We start from the raw sequence: 12,217 nt of genomic DNA on the forward strand, positions 1-12,217 counted from the left end.
TTCTGTATTGTACTTTCTGTACTTGTTCTTTCAAACGCACTTTTTTTTTTTAGAAAAATAAGACAGCAGTAAAGTTAGTCCAATTTTTTTTTTTTTTTTTTTTATATTGTGAAAGATGTTATGCCAAGTAAATTGATACCCAACATGTCACGCTTCAAAATTGCGCCTGCTCGTGGAATGGCGACAAACTTTTACCCTTAAAAATCTTCATAGGCAACATTTAAAGAATTCTACAGGTCAAATGGAGGAGGTCTAGAATTATTGCTCTCGTTCTACCGATTACGGCGATATATATATATATATATATATATATATATATATGGTTTGAACACCGTTTTCATATGCGGGCACTACTCACAAATTAATTTGCTTCTGCAACCGAGCTCAGCAGGATGGGGCACGTTTAAAAATGTATTTTATTTTTTTCTTATTTATTTTACCTTTTTTTATTTTTACACTTTATTTTTTTAATGTGTCACATTTATGTAAACATCCCTTGTAATAGAAAAAAAGCATGCCAGGACCTCTTAAATATGAGATCTGGGGCCAAGAAGACCTCAGATCTCATATTTACACTAAAATGCAATAAAAGAAGAAAAAATTTTGTCGTTTAAACAAATGGGGGGGAAAAAAATTGCCCTTTTAAGAGCTATGGGCGGAAGTGACGTTTTGAAGTCGCTTCCGCCCTGCAATGTCATGGAGACGGGTGGAGGCAATCTTCCCCTCACTTGTCTCTGTGCCCAGCAAGCAGAAGGACCCGATTGCCTCTGCCGACAGTTCCGGTAAACAGAGGGCACCGGAGCGCAGCAGGAGGGGGGGGCCTCTCCTACCGCCAATAAAATCCGCTGCAGAGACCACTTTCATCTTGAAGGGGACCGCCGGCCGAACCAGTGGATACCGGGGGTTATGGCAGCTAGCTGCTGCCATAACAACGATATCCTCCTTCAAAGTACAGACGTATATCGGCGGGCAGCGGTCCGGAAAAGGTTAAAGATTAGTAAAAAAAAAAAAAAGTTTCATTATGGAATTAAACTACTTATCTTAACCCTAACCAAAATTGAACAAATGGAGTTTTATCACTTTGGGTGTAGCTTTTTCTACGGGAGATCTCTTTTCTTAGGGTACCACTACAGCAATGACAAAAGGGGGTTTTCAAATTTTTTTTTACTTGTTTACCTAAACAAAATTTTGGAAAGACAATCTGTAGTTAGAGAAATCTTGAGGTTGTCTTTATATTAGCCATCTGGCCATATCTGACTTCATTGCTTTGGAACAAGCACGCCACAGAGTCAGAAGTCCTGATCTGACTACTTGCTCCAGGTAAATTACCAATATAGTACTGAATTCAGTAAATCCATATCACAACCAAGCAGCTTCAATTCTAAGGTGAAGAGGTCTGCAATTTATGCCTCCCTATAGAACATGTTTAATGGATTTTACCTGCGTTATGTCTGTTTTACAGAAAGGCAGTAATCGCTTATGATTCCACATTTTGCAATTTATAAATACAGTAATTTGAATGTGTATACTTCCAGGGTGGATAAGAGACATAAAGAAGAATTCTAAGACCACAAAAATTGGTGAGTGTAATATTGTTCTTAAAACAGTCTCAGATACTGTGAGTGAGAGCCAGTGAGATTTCAAGTTAACTGTACAACTTTGGTTTCAAGCAACAAGCATTTCAAGCTATAATTGTTATTGGTAAAGATGGGTAGTACATGATAAAATACAACAATAAAGTTAATTTCCAAACATTTAAAGTACATCTAAAGCTGGAACTTTTTTTTTTTTTTTTGTTTTGAGTAGGTAGTGGTTTTGGGTTGTGTCTGAGACATTCCTTCACGTCCTGTGCTTACAAACAAGTGAGAACACCTCTATGCAAGTGAGAGGAATCCTGCTTTAGACAGTTCTCACCATAACAATTGTCCTCATTGAAAGTTTTTTTTTCCCATTATTTCTGTTCATTTACAATTGAAAATTTCATATTTTCTCTCGCTTTTGATCCCAGTGAAAATGATCACCAGAACTAACAGAATGGAGGAATCTTCCCAGCAGGGCCACATACATCAGTAAAACCCTAATAGGGCTCTATCCATAAAGGAAAAAAAAATGTTAGATACACTTTTTTAATGTTGGTATGTAAGTAAAATTAATTTAGAGTATTTGAGGAAATAGTAATACAGGCTGTATCAGTCTTATACAGCCTAAATGGGACTCTCTTTTTATGTGTTACTTCTTCTATATACGCATTTCATATCTTGATCCAGTAATTTAATATATAGAATGAGAACAAGTTCTGTATCTTCCCCTTACACTTTATCTTTAGCATTAATTCCTGACCCTTTATATTACCTGTATGTGGTAAACTCCTTATTTAGCATGTCCACATGTATGCTGTTTTAAAAGTTCTGACACCTCCTGTGAGTGTCTGTCTTATCTAGAACACCTTTTTTCTAGTGACATCCAAACAGTACATCCAGTTGTAGGACAGGATCTAAATCATACAAGATGGCTTTTAAATGTCAGATTGTGAATGCCAATCAAAAACCATCAGTACCGACCTGCAACGTACGTGTGGCCTCATACTATCTTGTCACCAGCTAGGATATACAGTAGCTCTTAGCCCTTGTACACACGGTCGGAGATTCCGACGGAATGTGTCCGATCGAACCGTATTGTCGGATAATCCGACTGTGTGTGGTCTCCATTGGACTGTTTCCGTCTGAATATCCGGCAGACCAAGTTTTCCAACTTGTCTCTAAAATTGTCCGACAACATGCTCTGATCGGACATACTCCGATCATGTGTAGCCTACTCCGATGGACAAAGTGCCACACATGCTCAGATCAAATTCCTAGACCAAAGCTATTGGCTACTAGCCTGAACATAGTCCAGTCGTAACGAAATAACGTCATCACGTTATGTACAATCGGATTTTACGACAACTTTGTCCGACCGTGTGTATGCAACAGTTTCGGACAAAATCCAACGGATTTGGTTGTCAGAATGTCCGACCGTGTGTACAAGGACTTAGAGGTGGATTTTACTTCCATGGTGACAGTCCTGGACTACTTGGACATTTGTCCACAATACAAATAAGCTCAGACCATGCAAAGTTTTGCCAGAATTAACAGCAGCATTGATTTGGTCTTAAAACCAGGAGTTGTAAAATTTACTAAACCAGTTAAAGCATACCGTCACACAAACAGAACTACATCCATTGTGATTTCTTTTTTACGGTCCACCCTGCCTAGCCAAGAGTGAAATCTCCTGCACTCCTGGAGCCTCCTGATATATGCACTCCACATATCCCAGGGGGCATCAGGTTCAACATGGCAGATGGAGGAGGATGGCCCTGTGCCTGAAGATAAGTGGACTTTTGGAGTGTCATCAGAGGGCAAGCTGTCTGAAACAGGAAGAGATAACTAGCTCCTGATTACATTAGAAAGCAAGATGGTGGTGTGAGACCAAGCCTGCAGCAGAAGCTAGGCAGATTGCAGTATGGCAACGGTGGATTTGCTGGACATGTGAGCCTGTTTTTGAGGCACTCCAGTGGACAAAGTAAGGGAGAACTATAAAGGGGATCTGGGATTGAAGTTCCTCTTTTAACTTTCATTAACTTCTTTCCTTTAAATTGGAATAGAAGTGCTTATAGGAGCTTTTTTCCACCTTGTTATGTTGCTTTGTGTCTAGATGTTGTCCATAGTATGATTAGTGTGAACTGTGAATTAGTAGTATTGAGACAATGAAAAGACTAGTTATGTTTACACACATTTAGGTCTATTTTCTTTACCAATTGTTTTTTAGTTCCACGAGTCTTATTTGATGGATGGTCTTACCAGGATTTCGAGAGTGTGTTTAACAGTGAAGATGAGATTGAAGATCTTGTAGAAGCCATGGTGCAAACTGCAAAGGTTAGCTGTTACTTTTGTTAGTTAAAAAGGGATTCCAATTATGTGAAACTATGGGCAAAAGTCAAATAACATACAATGTAGTTTTAAATGGACTTAAACTATACCCTTACCTGCCAGGTGTTTAGATTTTCTTACCTGGTGACGAAAGGTCCAGGTCCTAGGTTGAGGACATTTCCAACTGCAGGGGCCACTAATCCAGCATTACAAATTAACCCTCAGGGTCTGTTCTCTTTCACTCTGCTAAGTCTTACATCAGTAGTCGTCTGAATCCAGAGAGTACCGTTTTTGTGGACAGCCAGTGCAAATTGTCCATGTCACCACAAGCCATGCCACTGCTCTTTCCTTTACCCTACTGCCAGCAATTTGAATGACAGGAGCAATCCAGAAGAAGATTTTTTTTTTTTAACTTAACACAAAGAAAGAGTTAAGGTAAAAAAACACCCAGCATCGAGTGCCACTTTAAATTAAAAAGCAAACCAATGGTACTTCAATTCCAGCTAACGCATTTAAAGCAGTTAGAGCAACATGTTGTTTTTTTTTTTTTTTTTTGGAAAAAATCTTTAAAGCACAAAAATGAAAGCTGACTCCTGTAAATAACCCAGGCAGTGTTTATAGGGTTTGTGCTAACCATCTATCTATCTGCTATTTTTGCTAAACAGATTGGCTTTACCTTGCTTTGTTGAAAACCCCACCCAAAAAGAAAATCCTGGGAGTGGTGACTCTGCAAAGTGCCAAACCCAATTATCAGGGTAGTGCATCCAAAAATTGCTGGTCACAGAGCTACCCCCTCAGCGCACTCTGCCCCTACTTGAAGATCCAAACCCACATGCATGGAGGAAAACATCCAAGGTTGGATCTAGCAGAAAGACAGGAGGTTTTGTGCTATTAGGGACTGTTGACGGTTACCATTCTAAATTACAACACCTAGTTCACCATCCAAATCTAGTCCGTTTGTCTTCTCAGCATACTCCACCTTCACTCAAACAGGGTTGGGTGCCGGCTCAGCTGTAGCAAGCACAGCATGTGGATAGTATATGCGACCCATCATTACATCTAGGCCTAGAGTTTATATGAGACTTTAGCTCATTGGGAACGTTCACCGTCTACCCACAGGATTTTCTACTGGCTGTTTTAATTAATCATATTCCGAATTAGGCTCAATAGCATTCACTTTTTACATAGCTCTATAGTGGGATATCAGATTCCTCACCTGTGGAGGGGAGGACTGGGAATTAGGAGGGATATAGGGGATGGTTTTTGCTCAGTGGTGCTAGAGTTTGGGGGTATGACCTAGTGGTGGTGGGGTGCTTGGGTGAAGCGGTGGGTTGCTGGTGGGAGGATTGGTAGGGTAGGGGAATTTCTCCTTAGGGGACTTGTGGACACACACTCACACAGTCAATTGTATTTTTCATGTACAATAATAAATTGCAATAAGTAGCCTCTGAGGTGCTTTATCCTTTATCTTGCTTTGCAACACAGGTGCAATCCCTTGGTGCATGGGGTTCCAACTAAAAATAAACAAACATGGTATGTTTTTGTGTACAGTATTACCTTATTGAATACAACTTGGCCTGACTGTAAGGCCTGCAAAATAAAAAGTAATAGTATACTGAATAAAATCATTATAGATATTAATCCCATCAAATTACAGGAACGCAAAAGTTCTGTATGGGCCATACATAACAAAATACATTATTTTCTATAGTGATGCCTATGTGGGACACCACACCATCATACAGCTCTGTAGAAATAGAAGAGAACATCAATGCATTTAGTGTTGTCATGTTCAAGGCAGCATGACAGGTTGACCAAAATTCATATTTTTTTGACTTTTTAAAATTTTTGGCCAGCATAACGTAAATGTGCTTCCCTTCCATCTATCAGGTTTACGATACTTTGGTAGAACTAGCCGTCACATACCACATTATTTTGAGCCAAACTTTAGAATCATTGTAACAGCTATGCCCTTTACATATTCCACTTCAGACGTATTATTAGCTTTTGAACAAAATGCTAAAATGTTCATAATTCAAAGAGATCCAATCATATAACAATGCTGGAGATACAGAGATATATATTCCTTCATCCTAAGGAAGGTAATAGTCCATTTAGACCAGTGTTTGTCAACTGGGGTGCCGTTAAGCGTTTACAGCCCAATCTGAGTGATCCTCTGTTTGCTACTGTGTTACAGGAGGGAGATAGCACTGTTAACTCCTATGTATAGAGGAGGTAACGCGCTGTGCCCCCACCTCCACTTCTCTTCTTTCCTCTGTACTCTTGCAGGCAAAAGAGAAATCTGAGCTAGTCGCCCGACTGCGTCCTACCAACTGATGATGTCTGTGGTTGCTAGGGAATTGGGGGGGGGGGGGGTGTATAGAGAGCACAAGCCACACCTCCTGACTCCTCTCTCCCCCTCTGCTGCTGTCAGTACTGTAGGGACAGAATTTGTGCTAGGCAGGGGATTTTTGAGAGGGTGGGGGGTTGTGCTAGGAGGGGCGATTTGTGGAGGTTTGTGCCGGGAGGGTGATGGGGGGGGGGGGGAGAGAATGTGTGCTAGAAGGGAGAATTGTGGAGGGATTTGTGCTAAGGGGGGGTTTATAACCTGCAGACCACTGGACTCTGCCTCGGAGTACAATTTAGGGATTGTTCACATCGGGTACAGTGCAGGTGTGAAACCCTCCTTCTTCTTTTTTTTTTTTTATCCTGTACCACACGAGGGTGCCATTATTTCTTGGTGACACCCCTGCCCATCTAGCAAATGCACGTACACTTGCTCCTGCAATTTTAAAAATCATACCAGCACCTTTTTTGTGTGTTTCACACACATAGAGTAGCCCATTAAAAAACTGCAACATGATGGCGAGACTGAAAAAAGATTGGAAAAACACTGATCTGGATATTCTAGGTTTTTGAAATTGTCTTATTATCACCCTTTTACACGATCTCTATCAACTCTTTTTTTTTTTCTACCTTTTAACTCTTTGTTCTCCCCTGCCTCCACCCACTAATGCACTTACTGCCCAGGAGATTGCCAGTTTCTTAAAAAATAAGATTGCTGCAATTTGTAATGAGCTCTCTACTGCACATATATCTCCCCCACCTAACATTCCTTGTCCACTGGCACACTCATTATTTTTCTATGGTAGCAGGGTTAAAATAGGAAAGGTTGCTGAATTTTTCCCTAATGCACACCTAATAACCGACCCCCCTGGACCATGTTCCCTTGCAACTATTACATTCACCCTCTTGCTGAGATATGTATGTGACACACACACACACACACACACACACACACACACACACACACACACACACACACACACACACACACACACACACACACACACACACACACACACACACACACACACACGCATGACTTTTTACCTATAGGTAAGCCTATAATAAGGCTTACCTAATAGGTAATGTAAATATCTCCTAAACGTGCACTGTTTAGGAGATATTTACTGTACATGCAGCCAGTGACATCACTGGTGCATGCACTCTGATGGAACGGCCACCCATGCCGTTTCTTCAGAGCCCCAGGCCATGACGTAACAGAGCAGGAGTCTGCGAACCCGGAAGCAAGACGGGTGAAGATGGAAACGGCCTCCAGATCTGGGCACGGGTGGGGGGGTGGGGTTAGTTTTAAGGTTGATGCTCTGCATACTAGCACATTGTGTCTTTACCTTGAGCAGTAGGCACATAAAAACTAAAGGATGCCTATTTAGCACTTTCTGTTTTCCTGTTCTAACTGTCAGAACAGCACCCTTACTGGAAGGGTAGAAGTAGCTACAGTATATATGCTGTGTTTACAGGACGGTAGCAAACATCAGCTGAAAGCACAGGATCGATAGGAGCAGCTGTGTGTGATCACAAATGTAAACAGTGTAGTGCTGTTCATGTTGGTGAGCCATTCCTTTCCTCTCACGACAGGGATTTAATTGCATGAATTTAATGAATTAATCTATTATATTTTTTGGCTACAGTGGAGGAACACAACTATCGAAGGTTAGGGAAAGGTGAGGAAGGTTTAAAGGGCCAGAGACCACCAATGCTGTGGGATTGTTCTGGGGGGATTTGAAGTTCCAGTGACAGCCAATGATGGGGAAGGGGTTGGGGTTTTTAAAATGCCACTGACCACCAATAATGGAATTGTTTTTGGATGGGGAGGGTAAAAATTCCACTGAATACAAATGTTTTTTTTGCAGAGGGGATTTAACCACTTTCCAACCAGCCGCCACAGTTACTGCAGCAGAATGGCATGGCTGGGTGAAACGACGATAGTGAACGTCGCTTCAACTTTTAGCCACTAAAGTCGTGCGCACTGCTCACCACCGGAGCCGATGCGAGTGCCCGGCAGTCGCGATCGCTGCCGGGCTCCCACAATCGCTGCTGACGCACCGAGAACCGGAATCTGTGTAAACTCAGTTTCCGGTTCTCTGAGGGGAGAAGAGACTGATCGTCTGTTCATACACAGTATGAACAGCGATCTGTCATCTCCCCAAGACATCCCCCCCCTTCAGTTAGAGCACACAGAGGGAACACAATTAACCCCTTTGTCACCCCCTAGTGGTTAACCCCTTCACTGCCAGTGACATTTTTAAAGTAATCAGTGCATTTTTATAGCACCGATAGCTGTATAAATGCCAATGGTCCCAAAAATGTGTCAAGTGTCCGATGTGTCCGCCATAATGTCGCAGTCCCGATAAAAATCGCAGATCGCCGCCATTACTAGTAAAAAAATAAATAATAAAAATTTCATAAAACGATCCCCTATTTTGTAGACGCTATAACTTTTGCGCAAACCAATCAATATACATTTATTGCGATTTTTTATTTATTTTTTTTTTTTATTTTTTTTTTAACAAAAATATGTAGAAGAATACGTATGAGCCTAAACTTTTAGATATTTTTGGGGGAATATTTATTATAGCAAAAAGTAAAAAATATTGAATTTTTTTTCAAAATTGTCGCTTTTTTTGTTTATAAATGCAAAAAAATAAAAAACGCAGAAGTTATCAAATACCACCAAAAGAAAGCTCTATTTGTGAGAAAAAAAGGATGTCAATTTTGTTTGGGTGCAACTTCGCACAACCGCGCAATTGTCAGTCAAAAACATCGCAGTGCTCTTGTCAGGAAGGGGGTAAAATCTTCCGGGGCTGAAGCAGTTAATGCCGCTGACCACCAATGATGTGAGGTTTTAAAATTCTTTTAAACACCAACAATTGTAGGATTATTTTGGGAGAAGGGAGGTTTAAAGTGCCACTGACTAGCAATAAATGTGCGATTTGTTCTGGGAAAGGAAGGGGGTGTACAGTTCTTTTGTATGTATTCATGGCATCTAGCCATTACACACAATACAATTTCAGCGCATCGCAATCTCAAACTTTCAACTTTTTCTCTGACCATTCTTATCAAAGATGCTCCAACATTTAAGGACTCTACTGACAAGAAGTTGGATTTGTTGGAAGTTGCACTTTCTTGATCCTTCTACTTCTAAAGCACCTTACGCACTATTAGATTTTCTGCAGATTTTTGTCTTAAGATTTAACAAAACCATGTAGTGCAAGGGCCTACCTGATTGCACGAAAATTGAAACGCTTAAGGTTTGACCTCATATATTATGGTTTTGGTAATTCTGAAGATGAAAAGCTGAATAGTGTGTATGGGGCCTTAGGCCGATATCACTATCACCCTACTGTGCTTCTGTCACAGACTTTAGCTACTTTCTCTGGACAAGGTTGTCTAGTTGCATGCTTGAAACAAAATGTTTTTTTCTTCGTTTACAGTGGAAGATTGGCACAAAGGATGCTAGCTTTCTGGGCTAGGGTGGACCCCAGATTTCTGGGTTACGGCAGAGTCCTGCGCTATCTGTCTCCTCGGGGTTGTTGCCCTCCCCTTTGGAGGAATCCAAACTTCCCATCCATTATTATTTTGGAATTGTGAAAAAACAATGATTGTGAATACCTCCGCACTACCACTATCAATAGTGTCTTAGTGCAAATAAATGGTGCTGCTCACATACATATGTGTTCCTGCACATGGATGTAATGGTTATAGCTAATTATATGGCGCTCCCTTACAACACTTTGTGTTATATGAATATGTAATGCCCTTGTGACTTCCTCAGGAAAACCGCTCCCATTCTCTGAGGAAGTCATGAGGGCAGTGACATAACACGTGGGAGAAGCTGGGTGACACCAATGCTGCAGAGTGCTGGTTACAATAAGTCTAAAGGCACATTTACTTGATTTTAATGTAAGTGCATTTCTTTTAATAAATTTGGGATTGTATTACATACTACACTATGGGGGTCATTTGCTATAGCGTGAATATTCGATCACACGGTGCATTAAAATAGCACCCGATTAAGGCAATTAAAAGTTAGAGTGGGCGAATGCGCTATTCCCTGAGTGCGCTATTAGCGGCGAACATGCCTTTATAAATTCAGAATTGGCGATTCCACGGATCTGCAAGTGCCAATTGCGAACCCCATTGAAGTCTATGGGAACCGAACCTGAAAAGTCAGGTGTCCATTTTGAAGGCTTATATTTGACCGTTAAAGGGGTATGGGGGTCTGGGTACTGCCCTAGGGAATATGTATCAATAAAAAAAATATTTTTTTTTCAGGAGCAGTGATTTTAATAATGTTTAAAGTGAAACAATAAAAATGAAAAATCCTTTTAAATATCCTTCCTGGGGCTCCCCTTAGTCTGCCTGTAAAGTAGCGCATCTGGCCGATGTGTGGAACATTGCTGCAGAAAAATTTAATTTGTAAAGGAAAAAAATGTCATGTAAACTTGCTTGCGGCTGTAATGTATTGTCGGCTCCCAGCAACATAGATGAAAAATCAAGGGAAAAAACGGCGTAGGAATACCCCCCCCCCCCCCAGTCCATACCAGGAAAATTTGATGTAGGGTCCCCCCCAAAATCCATACCAGACCTTTTATCTGAGCAAGCAGCCTGGAGGACAGCTAATGGGTGAGCAATTTCCCCCCTTAAACCATACCAGGCCACATGCCCTCAACATGGGGAGGGTGCTTTGTGGTGTGTCCCCCCCCCCCCCCCCAAAGCACCTTGTCCCCATGTTGATGGGGACAAGGTCCTCATCCCCACAACCACCGGGCAAGGGGGCCTTTAACAAGGGGGCCTCCAGATCCTACCCCCCCCCCCATGTTAATGCGTATGGGGTATATCGTACCCCTTCCCATTCACCCAAAAAATTTGATTAGATTAAATACAGATTAGGAGGGTTATGAATTGTTTGCACTTATAAAATATGTATTTTGAGTCTGCAAAAGTCGAACAAAGCAAAAAAACAATCTTCTTATTTCAACATTAGTATAAACATTTGTTACATTCATGTACTTGGGCCAAACAAAAAAAAAGGCATAGAAATAATGCACCAGCATTTGACAATAGTTAGAAGGGCCCAGCTCAAAAGAGCTTAAAATCTACAAGGGTGGGACATAATTTTTTTTTACACATAAAACAAATCGCGTTAGAAAAGCAGGGATACAAATCAAGCTAAGAACAAGCATGACTGACCTTTTTTGTGATCAGAAGTCCTTGCCCCAAACCACAATAAAGTTACATGGCAGAATTATAAGCAAAAAAAAGACAAAAGGCAGAGTGCAATCTACACTGACACACACTCAGCAGGAATGAATTAGCGGGAACATACCTTTTTATCTGAAACATTACATAGCAGTTATAAATCTAAGCCCTTGTACACACGGTTGGACATTCCGACGGAAAATGTCCGATCGGACCATGTTGTCGGATAATCCGACCGTGTGTGGGCTCCATGGGACTGTTTCCGTCGGAATATCCGACGGACCAAGTTTTCCAGCTTGGGTATAAAATTTTCCGACAACATGATCCAATCGGACCTTGTCCGATCATGTGTAGAGAATTCCGATCGGACAAAGTGCCACGCATGATCAGATCAAATTCCTACACCAAAGCTATTGGCTACTAGCCTGAACGTAGTCCCGTCATAATTAAATAACGTCATCACGTTCTGAACGATCGGATTTTCCGACAACTTTGTCCGACCGTGTGTATGCAACAGTTTTGGACAAAATCCGACGGATTTGGTTGTCGGAATGGCCGACCGTGTGTACAAGGGCTAACGTGAGATTTAGAAGCAATCATCAAACAGTGGGATGTGCAGGGTTAGGAATTATGCAACCCCCCCCCCCCCCCCAAAAACCCACATCTATTTGTAACCCAATATATACTGCAAAAAAAAATTCAGGCCCTGTTTTTAGGCCAAACAGAACGCTACAAATGCAGGC

The 12,217-nt window shown here is 41.3% G+C and overlaps 1 protein-coding gene across 3 annotated transcripts in view; it reads left to right on the forward strand.

The window, feature by feature from the left end:
* The window catches only part of CHID1 (chitinase domain containing 1), a 924,523-nt gene that overhangs the window by 32,018 nt on the left and 880,288 nt on the right, over nt 1–12,217 (forward strand). For all 3 annotated transcript variants that reach the window (XM_077459791.1, XM_077459781.1, XM_077459798.1), the window contains exons 5-6: nt 1,536–1,580; nt 3,808–3,914. In XM_077459791.1, coding sequence (XP_077315917.1) covers nt 1,536–1,580; nt 3,808–3,914 — 152 coding nt within the window. The remainder of the gene's footprint in view (nt 1–1,535; nt 1,581–3,807; nt 3,915–12,217) is intronic.

The sequence above is a fragment of the Lithobates pipiens genome, unplaced genomic scaffold (assembly GCF_037356315.1).
Source record: "Lithobates pipiens isolate NorthernLeopardFrog02 unplaced genomic scaffold, aLitPip1_a1.2 Scaffold_10, whole genome shotgun sequence".
NCBI classification, from domain to species: Eukaryota; Metazoa; Chordata; class Amphibia; order Anura; family Ranidae; genus Lithobates; species Lithobates pipiens.